The sequence below is a fragment of the Hyperolius riggenbachi genome, chromosome 3 (assembly GCF_040937935.1).
Source record: "Hyperolius riggenbachi isolate aHypRig1 chromosome 3, aHypRig1.pri, whole genome shotgun sequence".
Taxonomy (NCBI): domain Eukaryota; kingdom Metazoa; phylum Chordata; class Amphibia; order Anura; family Hyperoliidae; genus Hyperolius; species Hyperolius riggenbachi.
The window spans coordinates 368,348,625-368,367,467 of NC_090648.1; the positions used below are offsets into that span (position 1 = coordinate 368,348,625).

The 18,843-nt window shown below is 43.0% G+C and overlaps 1 protein-coding gene across 3 annotated transcripts in view; it reads right to left on the reverse strand.

The window, feature by feature from the left end:
- The window catches only part of NEURL1B (neuralized E3 ubiquitin protein ligase 1B), a 561,907-nt gene that overhangs the window by 309,867 nt on the left and 233,197 nt on the right, over window positions 1-18,843 (reverse strand). The window contains exon 1 of one of the 3 annotated variants that reach the window (XM_068277156.1): window positions 5,175-5,243. The exons of the other annotated variants lie outside the window; for them this stretch is intronic. Within the exon in view, the coding sequence (XP_068133257.1) occupies window positions 5,175-5,205 (31 nt within the window). The 5' untranslated portion in view covers window positions 5,206-5,243. Of the gene's footprint in view, window positions 1-5,174; window positions 5,244-18,843 lie in introns of those variants that run through there. 3 annotated transcript variants of the gene reach the window in all.

Here is an 18,843-nt window from a genome sequence, read left to right on the forward strand (position 1 = left end):
TAAGCCAACCAATATAAAAACAATTAAAATATGTAATGTAGTCAAACAGCCATACTGCAAATTAAAGAGAACCTTAACTGAAAATTAAATGTCAAAATAAACATGTCATACTTATCTCTGTGTAGTCTACGCATCAATCTCTTTCTCCTCTTCTGTGATCAATGGAATTCTCTGTCCTCCATTTTGAAAATGGCCTTTACCCCCATAACAGCTTCCTAGTCAGCACAGTGTTAAACTGTAATATCACCAACTTAACCTCCCTGGCGGTAAGCCCGTGCTGAGCACGGGCTATGCCGCCGGGAGGCACCGCTCAGGCCCCGCTGGGCCGATTTGCATAATTTTTTTTTGCTACATGCAGCTAGCACTTTGCTAGCTACCAGCACCTACCAGTACCAGACCGGTATCTGCGCTCCGCCTCAGTGCCCTGGCCAATACGTCCGGGTCCCCCGGCGCCTCGCTCAGTCTCCGAGTCCTGGTGGTTGGCTCTCCAGGTCGGGCTGCCGGTGGGAGCGCTCTCTCTGCGCATGCATGTGACGTCAATCGTGACGTCACTCGCAGAGCGCACCCAGCAGCCGGGCAGAGGAGGGGAAGGATGCCGATACGCTCCACACATGCAGGAAGCGCACGGCATCAGGTTAGTGAGCGATCGGCAGCGGCGGTGGCCGCCCGCAGCGCAGCAGCAGGCATTAGGCCGGCTCTGAGTGGCGGACGGTGCGCGGGGCCCCTTCAAGCGCGGGGCCTGGGGCGATTGCCCCACTCGCCCCCCCCAAAGGCCGGCTCTGCTTGCTGGCATTCAATTTCTGATGGATTTCTGTGCAGAAAGTGGTTAAAATAATTTTCATTAAATGTTTGCCTGTAACTTACCAAAATGTGTCACGTCTAGTATGCATTTTGAGCATAATAAAAGTTTCAAACATAAAATCATGTCAAAAATAAATGACGTCTAATGTTCCCTTTCTGCCTGGCCAAAGTTTCCCCATTCTTCAGGTTTTTGGATGAAAATGTTTTGGTTTTTTTTTTGCATACAAATTCATATCCATGGGCAAATTTTCACATACAAGTATCCAGAGCATATGACAATTGGCATAAAAATTCACATTTTAATGCAGAATGAATGCATCCAGGAAAGTATACAGGGAATTGAAGATGAAGCAGGTTATTTCCGTGTGGGCTCTAATCTGCGCTGCCTCTGACCTGGGCAACAAAATAACGGGAAGCGTATATCTACGCACGCATCTATGATGCTGATGTTCACCAGTGGGCCCTTTAGGAAAATTTGCTGAAATCCATATTAAACTTTCAGGGCACTGACAGCAGTAATTCTCGCATGATTATGCTACAGAAAACAACCACACAAAAACTACCTCAGCTTGAAAGCTGCCTGTGCTTAGATTACACAGCAGTTGTGCAAACTTTGCATGATCTTGGTGCCCAGGGGTTTGGCAGTGGACTTAATCATCAGATACTTGCTGCCTTTTTTACTTTCTTTTGGAGATGGGGAGGCGTTTTTCTACTTGCACTAGGTGGTGGGACTGCTAGGGCATGGAAGGAGAGCAGGGTTTACAATGGCAGGGAGGGTTATGTTGAGGGACAGGATTGCTAGGACACAGATCAGCAAGTCATTTTATGTTAACTGATATTATGGTTGGCTGAATGGGAGTGAACAGTTATTAAACTGTATTTATAAAGCACTAACATATCAGGCAGCACTGTACAAAAGACGGGAGACATTAAAACATTAAATAGTGATACACAGGGACAATGTAGTGTTCAACAATGGTATAGTGAAGTAACAATGTAGAGATACAATATAGTGGATGTGTCACTGAGTTCATATGGTGGTGGAGAAAAAACACACAGGGAGGACGGTCCTGCCAAATAGACTTACAATTTAAGAGGTGGGGAGAGACACATAAAAGGAGGTGGGGTGCATGTCCAAGGGTGGGGTTTGGAGATATGAAGATGGCGGGTAAGCAATGAACAGATAGATCTTCTTGAATGAGTTGAAGGTGGGTGGGAGCCTGATGGGGCTTGCCTACTTTCCCTGAACTATTTACTGCACGGCGGTGGGCTTACAGTATTCACATGGATTGTCCTATCAGACCCATTGCACTGTTATTCGATTACATTTACATGTAACTTCACTTAAAAAAATATCTATGGGTCAAGTATGACTCCCAGAATAACCATTCACACCCCATGTAGCTGATATCTGAGCAGTTACTGATTGATTACAGAGAAATAGTGATTATCTCCTAGCGGCTAATCTGCTATTAAGCAGGTAAAACTACACAAGTCATATCAAAATTGCATTAAGGTTAACAACTACAGAAGGTCAGATATTTGCGGATTGAAAACTTGTTTGTGCGTTCCAATATATTCCATATCTCCCCTTCAACATTAATAAAAATTACGGTACATTTAATTTGAATGCAATGCTAATGGTCATTTAATGCGTTTCTGGATGCAGGGAAAGGCCCTCACTTATGGGAAAACTCTATTGTGGGGCTGTGACATCCACTGGCTGCATGTACTGTACATCTAACTGGAAGGGATTATGCATTATGTTAGTTCATAGTTGTATTGTGTCCCCAGCAGGAATGCAATGCAATGGGAGGGCAGCGCTCCACGTCACCCCTGCATTGCATCGCATCCAATCAATGAAAAGTATGCTTCACTGTCACCACGCACATTTTGCAGTAACCAACTGCATGTAATGTATTACCATGCTGCACACTGTTATACCGCAACGCACCTGCCACACTGTGAACGTCACTAGAGGTGGTACAGTGTGGCAAGTCATGTTACAAAGCAGCCGTTATGCCGCACCACAATGCACCACTGTGACAGTAGCCCAAGATGGCAGGTGGTATTCAATTATGCACAACAATGTAAAGAAAAAGCCTATGAAAGTCTACTTTACACTAAGGTCGGCTGGATAACATACTGGTAAGGCTGATGACTTTGACGTGGGATTTGAGTCCTTTGACCAGGGTTCTAATCCCAGCTCAAGCAAGTATGTAAGACAGTAAGGAGCCTTTGGGCAATGTTTCCTAATTATTATTATTGATTTATAAAGCGCCAACATATTCCGTGGCGCTGTACAAAGTAACCTAATGATCCTGGTCGCCCGTGGTGTGCGTCTCTGTTGCTTTGAGTACACCAGGAGAAATGCGCCATGTAAATATTATGTGTCTTGTCTATATTTCTTTACCTCAGTTTGCATTGTCTACAGATCTGTAGGTTTTTTAAAACAATTATCCTATAATAGTAATTTAAGATAGGGACTTGATGTCTTGGTGTGACAAGGTGTTTACAAGAACTACACACATCTTCTATGGGTGTGGCCGTTCCTGTGCAATTCTCATGCACAAACCCAGGGATTATTGTTTAGTCAGACTATCGGACACTGACACAACACAACACGCATGTCAAATACATATACCAACACAGACTTTTAGGTATAAATTAGAAATAAAATATTAAAAATAAGAAACAAATTATGATATGAAAAGTAATCTGACCAGCAACCTAATGGGGGGAAAAACTAAGTTGTACTTAAAATCCATTTGCAGAAAAAGAAAATAATTTGTTCCTGCAAAATGTGAGAAAAGTTTAGTCTCTTTTTCAATTTTAAAAATTGTCCTTCGTCTCCATCTGATTTACATCACTTCCTCTTCAGACATGAAGTGGGGATATCAGTTCAAGAGTGACAGATCTGCAACAAATAAAACAGTGTTTTGCAGACTGTGGCCAGAAACCCACTAGGAGCGATTTCTAATCGCTAGGCATTTGAAAAAGCTCTGGTTAGTGCAATGCTATGGGGGATTTTTATAAAATCGAATCGCTCAAGTGGGATCGCACCCATAGCATTACATTAGCAAGAGCTTTCAAATTACAAAGTGCTCAGAAAATCACTCCTAGTGGGTTTCTGGCCCCCAAAAAAGAGTTAGAAGTCCTGAATAGAGATAGCCCGAACCAGCGAACGGTTCCTGGCGAACTTCCGTGGATTGCGGAGAACCGCAAACTTTTTGCGGAAGTTCGATTTGCCCCCATAGTGCATCATTAGGGTCAACTTTGACCCTCTACATCACAGTCAGCAGGCACATTGTAGCCAATCAGGCTACACTCCCTCCTGGAGCCACTCCCCCCCCCTTATAAAAGGCAGGCAGCGTCAGGCATTGGACTCACTCGTGCGCCTGCAGTAATTAGAGAAGGGAGAGGTTGCTGCAGAGACATTAGGGAAAGCTTAGTTAGGTTCTTGTAGGCTTGTTAGCTTGCTCCTTGCTGATTCTTGTTGCTAAAAAAAGCACCCCTCAACAGCTCTTTTGAGCGCTAATGCTGTTCTTGTAATCTATTTTGTTTTTTGGGTGTGTGTGGCCCACTTGCATTATATACAGCCCTGTCAGTCAGTCGCAGCTGGCCTTTGACACCTTAACCTCCCTAGCGTTCTGGACGAACTAGGCTCGTCCAGAGACGCCGGAGGTTACCGCTCAGGCCGCGCTGGGCCGATTTGAATAATTTTTTAAAAAAAACACGCAGCAAGCATTTGCTTGCTGCGTGCCTTACTCGATCGCCGCTGCTACCCGTCACAATGCAGGGCCCCCCCAGCCGAGACCCTGTGCGCTGCCTGGCCAATCAGTGCCAGGCAGGGCTGAGGGGTGAATCGGGTCTTCCTGTGACGCCGACGTCACAACGTGCATCGCCATGGCAACGGGGGAAGCCCTCCAGGAAATCCCGTTCAGAACGTGATTTCCGGACGGGCCATTACGCCGGCGGCGATCAGAGGGAAGGGAGGGACGCCGCAGGGAGGAGGGAATCATGTAGCTAGCGCTAGGCTAGCTACATGAGAAATAAAAAAAAAAATGTGCAAAAAACGTTCACACGGCCATGGGAATCAGAATCAGAACGCCAGGCAGGTTAATTCTTACTGTGCCACTGCCAGGCCCAGCACATTCAGTGACTACCTGTGTATGTGACAGGCAGCTGCACATTTGTAATCCCAATCACTGCACCTGTTCACTGTTCAGTGCACCTACCTACCTACACCTATGTGAGCGCACGCATTGTTAATACCACCAGTCATTGCAGTCAGTGTTTGTGTGTGTGACAGGCAGCTGCACATTTGTAATCCCAATCACTGTACCTGTTCACTGTTCAGTGCACCTACCTACCTATAGCTGTTCCCTGCACCTGTGTAACCATCCATTGTTGTACCAGCAGTCACTGCATACCTGTTCACTGCACCTGTGTAACCATACATTGTATTAGTCAAGTCAGTGCATACCTTTCACTTCATCCCCTCCCCCCCCCAATATGGACAAAACAAAAGGCAGAGCCAGAGGCAGGCCATCTGGCAGGTCTGTTTGAGATCACGCTGTCGTGATTTCGTGCAGCCCTCGACCAAAGTACATTGTTCAGAAGAAGGCACGTGCCATCAACCCCCAATATTGTCAGGACGTAGTTGACTATTTAACACCTCATCTTTCTCAGCTTCCTGCTCCGATTCTGGCACCCCACTTAACACTCAGTCGGCTGCCCCCACCAAAGTGCCATCACCCCAGGGCTCAGCGGTGTGGACATTTTTTTGTGTGTCTGCCTCAGATGAGAGCAATGCCATCTGTACTCTCTGCTACCGAAAACTGAGCCGTGGAAAGACCAAGACCCACGTAGGGACAACTACCTTACGAAGGCACGTGATTACAAAGCACAAACTGCAATGGGATCACCACCTGAGGAAAAGCAGCACACAAAAGCAAAGCCACACACCGCAGTGGAAGATACCAGGCTGCAATTATTTCTCAAAAAAGGCGATACCCAAACTGTACCGTGATGTTGAAAGGCTTTCACGGCTAGATTCTCAATGCTTACTTCATCCCATGAGAACTATATGGGGGAGCAGAGCCATTATTTGGGTTTATAAAGGCCTTGGCCAGATCTGAGAATTCCACTGAGAAGAATACTCCATTGGAGCACTCACAATTTACAAGATGCCAGGACGTGATTTCGCTTATCAGCATACAAGCATTACAGACATAACAGCTTGTGGGAACTCAGTCTTTTGTCACCTTTCTTCTCAGACTGAAAGTGAAAATCTACTTTACTAGATAGGAAAAAAAATACAATTCTCTCCAGTACAATATATATGACTTGTGTTTTGGTTACGGTAATATTATTCCAGGTCCTGGCCTAGTTCTTATGTGTAGATGCCAGCAGAGCACACTCCAACATCTATCTACTTTACTGTAATCACCTGGGCAATTCAAAATCCTCAAAGAAACATGGGCATTTCCTTTTCTTTCAAGACACATCAGATTTCCATAACCAAAGGGGTCGGGAGGATTTTCTTTCTGTTTTGTGCAGAAAATTACTCATGTGGGGCAGTGGGAGTTTGAGAATATTCTGTACACCAGATTATTGTTGCCATGGCGCCAAGGAAGTAGCATTTGGACTTTCCACTGTGAAAGAGGCCTAAAGGACAACTATTGCAAAAAATTGTAAAATGTAAAACACATACATATAACATGTAGAGTTCTCCCAGAGTAAAATGCTCTATAAATTACTTTTTTTCATATGTCGCTGTCACTTAAAGTGGGTAGTGAAAAGCTTTCAGGTTTTGGAACATTCCTTCTCCTCATGGGGGATTATCAGGGTTTTCTTAATTATAACTAAACAGTCTGCAAATGAGTAGCGAGGCTGGCAGGCATCTTTGTATAGATCATTTCCAGGGCTTGCTTTAGTAAAGACTAAATGTAACACTGAGAATCTCCCATGAGCAGTTGGACTACTCCAAAGTCTGTCAGATCTGTCAGCTTTTTACGATCAACGGTTAGTGACAGCAACATAGGGAAAAAATAGTGCTGTATAGATTGCATTTTACTCCGTGTACATTTTATATATATGTATGCTATTTTATGTTTCTTTTTTCTTTTTTGCAAAAGTGGTCCCTTAAGCTGCATGTCGACAAGCTGCATGTCGCTAGCACTGCGTTTTTTTTCTCTGGGGGACAGCAGATCGCAGGGAGGGCCGGGGGGGGGGGGGGGGTTGCTGCTGCTGGGCACAGTACAGTAACAGAGGCTGGCCATTGTATGCAGAACCAGCCTCTGTGTCCTAATAGCATTCTTAAAAGCCACCTTGGGTTCTCTTTAAGAGATCAATCAGATCAGTTCTGTGTATGGCCATCATTGCAACTTTCTGAAAGGACATCTATAAAAGAACAAGAGTCAGATTCATAACTCACTTGTGTTAAGTCCAGTTTGTAGAATGTTGGCCCTTTGGAACAACATTAGTTCCAGAAAAACCTACTTCAACATATGCAAAGCATTAACTTGATGGAACACATGTGAATATATCTAGACAATCCCTCAAAACGTAATTAGCAAACACTGAAAAGGCACACAAAGAAAAACTTTTTTTTAAAAAAATCAGCAAATGAAAATTAGGTTATACAGAGCCTGCTTTATCAACAATCCTGGAAATTTGTACTGTAAGGTGAGCACAAGCATTTGGGCCAGCAATTCCACTTCAGAATGGCTTCAAGGCACATTCAGTCAGTTCTGTTGCCAACAGTTTGAGTCTATAGTGAGTCTTGGAAAGGTTTTGCTAAGAAAAACAAAACCACAGACGTACTACAGGGGTGGTGATTCATGATAAGAATCAGATTAAATGCTGCATCATTTACACAACAATTTTACAATTTAGAGGATAGTTATGTCTGAAAATGAGCTAAAAGTATAGGAGTGTTAAAAAATACCACGTTTCCCCAAATATAAGACAGTGTCTTATATTACTTTTTGCTCTATTAGATGTGCTAGGGCTTATTTTCAGGGGATGTCTTATATTTCTATCAGGAAGTGTATCTCAGCCAGGCCCGGATTTACCTCACGGGAGCCTATAGGCACAGATGTCCTGGCAACTTTGACTTTGCCCTCCATGAACCTACAAACCCCCCACCAAACCTCAAGTGTGCTGGCAGTCCCAGCTGTCATTTCTCCCTTACTTGCCTCGCCCTTCATAGGTGGCTTGACTGTGCTGGTCAGTGGAATACCGAGAGCCGGGTGAGTAACCCCTCATGTACACTCTCACCAGGACTCTGCATAGAGAGAAGGGAGGGAGGCACTTGGGGAGGGGAGTGAGACACATTTTCCATCATCAGGCACGTGCCTAGAGTGCCTTATGTTAAATCCGGCCCTGCTCTCCGCAGAACATTTCATGTTCCTTTGTACTATGCTGTTCCTGGATTTGAAGGTATGTTACTGTGCTGATCAGGTACCTGACCTGTCATCCCTTCCCACAGCTGATAACCTTGCTGTGTGCTAGGATGACTGGACTGGTTGCTCAATCGGTCCTGCATTGCTGTGTCACTGCTTGTTGGCCGCCTCACTCCTCTAACTTCTGCTAGTGCTTATGTTTCAAGCATGCTCAAAATTCTAGCTAGGGCTTATTTTCAGGGTAGGTCCTATTTTCAGGGAAAGAGGGTAGCAGTTGACTTCAACCCTTTGAATGCTGGTCTAGTGACCGTTGCACTTTTTCAGATTTCTGAACTTTGTAGCCATTTTCACTGTCAGTTCCCAGTACAGCAGCAACATGTCTGTTTACAACGTGTGACACATTGTTTGCCTGCTTGCCAAATTGCGTGGTTAAACACAGACAAAAAAAACAAAAACAAAAAAAAGTACAATGAAAGGGTGTTTAGGCTTAGTACACATTCACTTTCATTTTTTGGGGTAATCTAATCATTTTAATGAAAAAAAAAACAGCATGGCCCCACCCCTTTAAACTTGTATCCCCCTTGCAGGATAGCTGATCTAGAGTCAACATGTTTGGAGCTCCATCATACTAGCCATACTTGTCCACACGGTACATGATTTAGGGGCTCGGTGAGAAAGGAGAGATAAAGCCTCCCCCTTCCCTACAGAGTCATTGTTCATATCATGGTCTGGGCACCGGAGGTGGGGGTGCATACGCCCTGGGGAACTTATGTTGTAATCTAGGAGCCCCCTTTAATATGAGTAGATAGGTATAGCGGGTCACTTTTAACCTTATACCTTTTTAGGGTTGAACAAATAGAAAAACTTTATTACGGAAAAAAAACCTTCTGCATCTTTCTGTTTTACATCTGTCACTTATTTTATTTATTGCTCTGCCTTTAAATCTTGATTGAAGGGTCCTTCCCTCTGGTTATCGCTGGCTGTCACTCTGGTGAGCACTCTTCGCTTGGCCGCTGCCCACTGGAAAAATCCGCTGCTCCTTCTTTTGCCGGCTTTCTAACTACACTGTTTGGGAGGCCCCAGCAAAAGCATCTTTGGCAGTACTTGAAGAAGAGGGAAAGCTGGCACTGCTGTGAAAGCACGCGTTTATTCAATAAATCTTCAACATCACAGATGCATGGTAGCATACTCAATCATCAGTAAAAACAAGTGGACATACCAAAAGGCTGGTGGTGAGGCGCATGATGGCCGATGGTGCGTGCTTGGTGAAAAAAGCCTGACTTCCGTTTTGCGCACTGCTGTGCTCCTACGGAGGCTGCGGGAGCTTATGCTGTTGAAAACAACAAAAACCCTGAAAATTCCCCATGAGGAGATGGACTGGTCCAAAATCTATCGGTTCTGTCAGATTTTAATTGCCTACTTTTTCTGCGATAGTGGTCCTTTAAAATGGGAATTCCAGATATATTATTCTGTTGTGTCACCGCTATGGGCTTAGTTTAGATTGCTAAATAATGCATACTGGTACGATATTCTGTGGAGTTTGTCAAGCAAAGCTTGATGAAAATGCCTGGCAACAATTAAATGGTAACTGGGCCAGAAACATCACATAGCCCTGTGGATGAGCAGCATGACCCATACACTGACTGCACATATGTAACCACAGCCTGTGTGCATTATGATGCAAATACGGTAGTCTGTACTTATTGGAATCATTTATTTTTTGCACCATGCTGATGAGCGTAGAAGAATGAATGAAAACACAAATACTGTAACAGCAAGGAACAGATGCTTGTTAGCTGAGTATTATTAGAGTGGAAGCGTTAGTAGAAGCAACAGCGAGGAAATCTATCGTTTATGACAGCGGGAATCCCAGGACTATGCATATAACAAGACTTGCTCTGGAAATCTTAATTTTTAACCACTTCACCCCCAAGGGTGGACCAGAGCAATATTCACCTTTGAACGCTGTTCGCTTTCATTTGCCAATAACATTTCAATACTTAAGACAACAAAATGATCTTGGTTTTTTTTCACCACAAATTAGGCTTTTGGGGGTGATATTTGTTTTCAGTAATTACTTTACCTTCTATGCATTTTAAAGAGAAATTATAGCTTTAAAATAAACTACTATACATAAAACCCACATATTGTATCTGCCTATTTGTCCTGGTTATCACAAGATTTGAATTATATGTCACTAGTACAAAGTATGGTGACCATATATTATTCGGAAATAAAAGGTGTATTTTTTTCTGTGTTGTGGTTTTCATTTCTCAATGCAAACTACCAATGATTACAAGCCCTTATTAGCAAAATTAATAGTAATACATCCTCATGGCATACATATTTTAAAAAAACTAAAGTATGTTTTTATGTATTCTTGTTTCAATTATGTCACTTTTGTGTTTTGTTTTTTTACAAGTTTTTTTATTTTGATACAAAGTATATGAAACAACACTTTTATTGGTTCTCATTCAGTTTGCTGCTAAAAAAATTCAAATGTCATAGGCCTCAGATCTCAAACGCCCCAAATTCTATTATCTTGCTTGTCACGAATAAAAGGATACCCTGTATACATAATCAGATAGCTTTAGCAACACAATACATTGTTAACCAAGAGCAGCACCAACTGATTCTTCAAGGCCATTTTTTTGCACCAAAAGCAATACAGTCATTCTTTCATAGAAAAGCCCATGGAGCTTCTGAACAGTTAAGAAAAGCCATAAATGTCACCATTATGAAAACTAGAGACCCAGGCCTTTGTACTTATGCGGTTTTGCTAAAATTGTACTATAACTTTGAAAATGGCAGTTTTGTACAGTTTTTTTCACTTAAAGAGAACCAGAGATGAAGCACCCTCATGTATTTTATTACATTTATCAGTGGGAACATGACAGTAAACACCTACCCTGCTTTTAGTTTCATTGTTATCTGCTTAATTAGTCTATTAGCAGCTGTGATAAGAATCCCCGACTGGCTCAGTCTAGGTTTGACCTGGAATCAATATAGCTGAGTCACTCTTCTGTTGAGTCTTTTCAAGCCCAAGCCTGCCCCCTCCTGGCTCAGATTTCCTGCTTTGCATACTGAGAGCTGTGATGACATGGGAGGGCCTGCTCCTGCTGAGAGAGAATCTCTGAAACAGACAAGTGTTGCTGCAATATGATCCCTGTGTGCTCTGTGTGCACTAGATACTGATGATGACTGCAGTTTCATTCCTATGAGAGACACTTCCTACAGGCAGCTGCACATCATACCAAAATGAAAGCACACAGATGAAAGGCTGCATTTAGCCTAGATAGCAGCATAGTCTCATATAGCCTAGACAGAACATCCAGAACAACTCATAACCCGGAAGGAGAAGGGATATGAGCGGCGGCCAGATTTGATTTTTCCTGGAGCAATAATGGATAAAAAACACTAAAAAAGGCACACCAGAGCGGCGAAATTATCAGGTAGAGCATTTATTCTTTACAAGCTATCGACTGATATGTTTATTTTGTGTGAAACGTTCATCTCTGGTTCCCTTTAAGCACAAAAAAAAAAAAAATTTAATTACTCAGGCCTCAGCTCTCAAACACTCCAAATTCTTTTCTCTTGCTTGTCATTGCTAAAATCATTACTTATATACATAATCAGTTAGGTGTTGGGGCACACAACAGACAGACTTAACTAAAGGCCCTTTTTTTTCACCAAATGTAACAATGTATTTTTTTTTTACCAACAGCCCTGGAGTGACAGAACATTTGATACATGTCATAAATGTTTCCATTCTGAAAACTAGAATGGGATCATGCACCGGGAGCATCCTGCGCATGTGCAGTACAATATTTTCTCCTACTGCACATGCGCAAGATACTCCCAGAGGTGGGATCATGATCAAGGACACACTGGGCCAGTGCCGTGCTGGTGTCAGCAACTGGCTCTGTTGCCGGAAATGAAACTAAGCCACTGTGTTGGACCAGAGGATTGTTCCAAGACATCACGGGTACAGTGCCGCTGCAGGGGACTGGTAGAAGTCCCAGGTAAGTGAAACTCTATTTGTTTAGTTAAGGTTACCTTTAGGCAGGGAACACGCTAAATGCGTTTGTGCGCGATTTGCAACGGATGGCAAAACACGCACGATTCTACAGTGCACACACACACACACACGCTCCTGCACGTGCACTTTATAGCAGGGAACACTTACAGGGCTGTTTTCCCTTTCATGGCTTCTTAGTTTGCGTTTAACGCAAATGTTTTCCATAAACGTTTACACATTTCAGCGTTTGCGGCGGCATGTACTGTGTGCAAACGTGTGGAAAAAAGCAGAAAGCTGGGCGATTTAAAAATGCGCTGAAGTTAAGGTTCCCTTTAGGCAGGGAACACACTAGACGTGTTTTCCGACTGATGGCAAAACATGCATGATTCTACATGCTATTGAAGTCAATAGCCTTGTGCGGGAAACGTGCATCGCAGCTGCTTGTTCACATTTTTTGCGTTCGTGTTTTTCCACGCATTTTTAAATTGCACAACTTTCCGGGGTTTTTTTCCACATGACGTGCACATTCGCATAATGTACTGTACATGTCACAAATGTGGAAACGTTCAAGAAAATGTACACATTAAACGTGAACGCAAAAGCTGACAGAGACCCGGGAATCAAGTGGAAACGGGCCTGCCAGTGTGTACCCTGCCTTAGCCACTTTACCCTCGGTGGTATGAATTTCTCTGTCCCTTTTTTCCCCCCTAAAAAACCAGGGACGGGGAAATCCGTACCTTCGGCGCTACCGCCACTGTCCGAGCTACCGCCGCTCGTGCGCGCGCTCCCGCCGCTCATGCACGCCGCCGCCCGCTCGCCCAGAGATCAATGAACGGGAAAATCCATTCCCGTTCGTTGATCTAAGCCCCCGCAATGATCTGCTGCTTCTTTGAGAAACAGCGCGATCATTGTGATTCTCCCAGCCTCCTACTGCTTCCTGTAAGCGTCCTTCCGGACGCTTACAGGTCGCATGTAAACAGACTCACTGTGGCCATCTTGTGTCCAAATAGTAAACTACACCCTAAAGCATTTTACACATACAAATTCATTGTTTTACACAATAAATTAACTCATTACCTCCCACACTCCCCAATTTATTTATTTTTGTAATTAAAAAAAAAAAAAATACAATAAAAAAAACAAAACATAAATAGTTACCTCTTGGACTGAACTTTTTAAATATTTATGTCAAGAGGGTATAACACTGTTCCTTTATGAACTACAGGCTTGTAATTTGGGATGGACGCAAAACTGAAAAAAATGCACCTTTATTTCCAAATAAAATATTGTGATAGGGACATAATTTAAACAGTTTTATAACCGGGACAAATGGGCAAATACATTTCATGGGTTTTAATTACAGCAGCATGCATTATTTAAAAACTATAATGCCCGAAAACTGAAAAATAATATTTTTTTCCCACATTTTTTCTTATTTTCCCATTAAAACACATTTAGAATAAAATAATTCTTGGCATAATGTCCCACCTAAAGAAAGCCTAATTGGTGGCGAAAAAAACAAGATATAGTTCATTTCATTGCAATAAGTAATAATAAAGTTATAGACGAATGAATGGACGGAGCGCTGAAAGGTGAAAATTGCTCTGGTGTTCAAGGGGTAAAACCCCTCAGTGGTGAAGTAGTTAAATAACAGGTGCGAGGTATAAAAAAACAACAAGACCTACTTACCTGGGGCTTCCTCCTTCGCTGAGCGGGTGGCCCAATGCTCGCAATCACATGGCCTGGAGCATTTTGCACAGGCAGTAAAGGCTACGTGAGCAAGCGTGATCGCAAGCGGCGCAGCCACGCGCTCACGCAGGTTCAGAAGATGCCTACCCTGGCAAGGTCGGCATCTGCATCAGAGAGGATCCTGGGACACCAGAGCTGCGGCGAGGGACAGATAGGCTGCCAGGGAATGAAGGAAGCCACAGGTTCTCACTTTTACCACAGGGTTGTTTATTTTTTGCATCTGAACAACTTTCACTTCCCATTCATTTGTCAATAACTTTATCACTACTCATCACAATGAATTGATCTATATCTTGTTTTTTCTGCCACCAATTAGGCTTTCTTTGGATGATACATTTTGCTAAGAATTAATTTATTCTAAATCCATTTTAACAGGAATATTAAGAAAGAAATGGAAAAAAATAATTATGCCTCAGTTTTGGCTATTATAGTTTGAAATTAATATATACTACGGTAATTAAAACCCCTGTATTTTATTTGGCCATTTGTCCCGATTATTGCACCATTGAAATTATGTCCCTATCACAATGTATGGTGCTGATATTTTATTTGGAAATAAAGGTGTATTTTTTCAATTTGCATCCATTACCATTTACAAGCCCAGAATTTAAAAAAATATATTAATTTACTCCTTTAATATGCATATTTAAAAAGTTCAGACCTTTAGGTAACTATTTATGTTTTATTTTCTTTTTGTTTAAATGTATTTTTTTTTTATAACAATTTTATTTGGGTAATTTTTGGTGTGGGAGGTAAACAGCTAATTTTAATGTAAAAAAATGCATTTATATAATGAAAAATGGATGTTGGTGTAGTTTCACAAAAAGTCCTGGAAGTGTACGATCACGCTTCCAGGAAGCATTAGAAGGACGGGAAACTTTTTTTAACTCAGAAAACCCGCAGCCTCTGATAAGAAGCTGACGGTTATACTGCGGGGGGCTCTGATCAATAAATGGGATCTAATATCCCATTCATTGATCGCTGAGCTAACGGCCGGCGGTGGAAGCACGCGCAGCCGGCGGGAGTGCCCGCAGCCTATCTGGACGAGAATGTTCGTCCAGATAGGCTTAAGTGGTTAAAGTGCACATTAGTTTGCGCATATGGGTGCATGAGCGTCAGAAACACTTTAAAATGTCCATTGGTCCATTAACAGGGACCAACTGAACGTTTTAATACTACTGGTGGTCCAGCAGTGGTTAATATGTCAAGCCACATCTACATGATAAAAACCATTAACCTGTGATGTGGGCAATTGCCAGCTCCCTTCATATGCAAGTTGATTAAAGATATACAGAGGCCTCACAACAGGATTATTACTGAACACAAATAACAAAACTGTCACAGTGTAGCTTGGCTGCAGGAAAACAGATAGTTTACAATGGAAATAATGTTTTCTCCTACCTGCATGCCTGCTTGTAATGGCTGAGGCAAATCATTCCTCAGAGGCAAACAGAGAGGAGAGCTGTGTGCGAACTGTAAGACAGGAAGAGGTGTCCCATAGCTTAGCTTGTCTGGAGGGTGGGCATTTAAGTTGAACAATCAGGAGAAGGGTGTTCTTTTTCAGCAAGAAAAGTTCTGAGGTCAAGTTGAGTAGAAACATTCTTAATTGTCCATCAAAAGACTCTCTTAAAGGAATCATCAAGCAAATTGTGCCTCCCCCTTATATACCTACCCGGGGCTTCCTCCAGCCCCTTGCAGCTGATGTGCCCCACGCTGACAGCTCCGTTCGCAGCAAATGGTCTGGGGTCCCCGTCAGTGCAGAGGTGAACCTCAAGGTCATCCTTACAGCGCATGCATGAAGCACCACTGTCAATCAAGCCCACGTTGTTCGCAGTACGCCGCGGACAACATGGACTTGATTGACAGTGGCTCATGTGCAGGCGCAGTAGGAGAGGTCGGCCTCTGCACCGGCGGGGACCCCAGGCTGGTGGCTGCGAGCGGAGCTGTCTGTGTGGGACATGTCAGCTGCAAGGGGCTGGAGGAAGCCCCGGGTAAGTACATCATGGGAGGCATGATTCGCTTGATGATTACATTAAGCCTCGTACACACGAGGCATGTCATCCTGCAGGGATCGGGTACCTCTCCTGGAATATAGCTGGGCCAAGGTTGACAGACATGTTAGACATGTTCTGTTCTTGGGGAGGGGCCGCAGCGGTGCAAGCATGACTTCACGTAGAAGGCGGAGTAAGTGGAGAGAACAATGCTTTCAGCAAAGAGGGTCGGGGCCTACTATACACACGCTGGATTCTCGTCAGAAGTTGTTAATAACAATGGCCTCAGCCAAGTTTCACCTAGCCTGTGTACAGGAGTTAACTCTTCACTTAGTATATTCATACAGTGCTGGTCGTAATGGAAAAATCTACGCTTACGGATCACTACGCGTAATTTTACGCTATTACGCATGGTTACGGCGTAGGAAATTATCTACGGTTCATCACTGTAATTACGCGTTAACTAAAGATACCGTAATGTAGGCGCTTACACTACGATGTTACGCGTAGTGCCGTAATACCCATTAATGCGTATTTTTTGACGCATACGGACGATGTGTACGCAATAGCCGTCAATGTAACAGCTATTGCGTACACATCATTCGTATGCGTCAAAACGTACGCTTATATACTGAAGGGCGGGAGAAGATACTCTTGGTTGCTTAGGATGTTGACTGATTGGCTACTCTTAGAAAAGGGGAGTTTGTACGTTAGTAATTACGCGTAAACTTACGCGTAAGTCTTCGTAAAATTATGCATACCTAGAAATTACGGTAGACAGCGTAATTAAGATACCACTTAACTGCTTACCGTAAGTTACGCATAGCGCTTACGCGTAAATTTACATTGAATTACGATGCGTTATTACGCTCATGCGTAATTTCGGCCCCGCACTGTATTCATATTGCCATCTTCATATGAATGTGTGAAACATAGAAGATAGCACTAGCACTGTGTTCATTGTCACTTTAGCATCCTCCTGCTTAATATAAATGACATGGGATAACTTTTTTGTAAAAACAAACAAACAAACAAACAAAAACAAAAAACAAAAAAAACTCTCTCTTTAATCACCATGACAAACCAGTAATGGTGGTCAGAGACTACAGTGACTGGTCTCTGATCACTCTCCAGTTGCCGAGGCTGCAGGATGCAGAGTGCCCCTTGGATAATTGCCTGCATGAGAGTATGAGGACACTAAGTTGCATCAATAAATTAATGTCCTTGCTGCTATGGAAATGTGCTATGAGAATGATCATTTACGGAGCAGCGTCAAGAAGAAGTTAAAGCGGTCATAACATTTTTATAGACTGCCTCTACTTCTTTAAGTTTAATACTTAAAGTTCAAGCTGCTCCAGTACGTCATAGAAGTCTGATGCATGCTTAGGCCTGGTCAGGGATTCTCAAACCAGAACATTCAAGATCAAGATCACAGCTATGAAGCTTGTACCTTTAAAAGAAAATGAAGATTCTATATTATAATGGCAAGCAGGCAGGTAGGTACGTACTTGAGACCAGAGCTGGGACAAGGTCCTCCAGCACCCAAGGCTGAGACACCAAAGTGCGCCCCTCCATCCCTCCCACCCCAGCCGACACACGCTGATTGCTATTAGACTAAGAGAGCCACAGGGCCCACAACCTCCTCAACACCTTAATCTCTAGTTATCTGGCTTGCAGTCACTGCTATGTATCCCCTTTTCTTATTTCTTTCTGCTTCATACACAATTAGGAATGACAGCTGAATGAATTGTGCGCCCCCTCCTACACTGCGCCCTGAGGCTGGAGCCTCTCCAGCCTATGCCTCGGCCCGGCCCTGCTTGAGACATAAAACTGTGATGATGAATCCAAAGATGATGAAGCACAATACAACCCTAGATTGGCGAGATCCGTACCTCTGCAAGCTTTATGGTTTCCTGTCATCCATAGAGGATAGCAATACAGTAATGAAGCACATATGACAGATGGTGACCTTTCAAAGCTATAGAATTAGGAGGAGAAGTAACAGGTATTATTTATAGAGTACATCAGAATGTCAGATAGAAGCCATTCATTGAGGTCACGCATAAATGTAACCTTTTTGAAATTCAGCGCTCTTGTAATGACAAAGTCCAAATGGGAAAAATAATCTCGGTTTATTAATCTACACGCTAAATTTTACGTCAAGTGCTTCATCAGTGTATTCGGAGCAAAACATATTTTCTTAAGAATTTGTTACATTATCTGTGGTGGACTTGAGTATCCTCCACGCAGGTTTAGCCTCCATGCGCACATGCATAGCCTTGCATGAATGTGTGTGGAAATGAGTGTTGTTATGGGCGGTACGAACATGCATAAGATTGTAAGATTGTTTTGGCGTTTGCTGAGCTGAAAGCTTCCCTGAGGTTGGGTGTTCCTAGCGGGTCAAGGTTGGTGGTAGGAAGCTTTTGTTGGTGGATGCTACATTGTTCCTCCTTGTCTGCTGCCTGCCTACAAATTAGAGGGAACCTGAGATGAGAGACACATGGAGAATGACATATTTACTTCCTTTTAAACAATGCGCATTGCATGGCTATCCTGCTAATCATCTGCCTCTACTACGTTAGGCCTTAAGGTGGCCACACACCATACAATTTTTAAAATATCTGTTCAATTTAAGAATTGCAATCAATTTTTCTGACTGATTGTAACATTTCAAAAATATGACCAATGTACCACACATATGTTCAATTTCCCCCCAATTATGATAAAAATGATTGGAAACTGAGAAGCTTTCAAATTTTTTTTTGGGGGGGGGGGAGATCCGGTCAGATTTATCAAATTGCTGTAAAATCGGATCATTTTATTGTATTGTGTGTGGCCACCTTTAGATCCTGAACAAGTATGCAGATCAGATGTT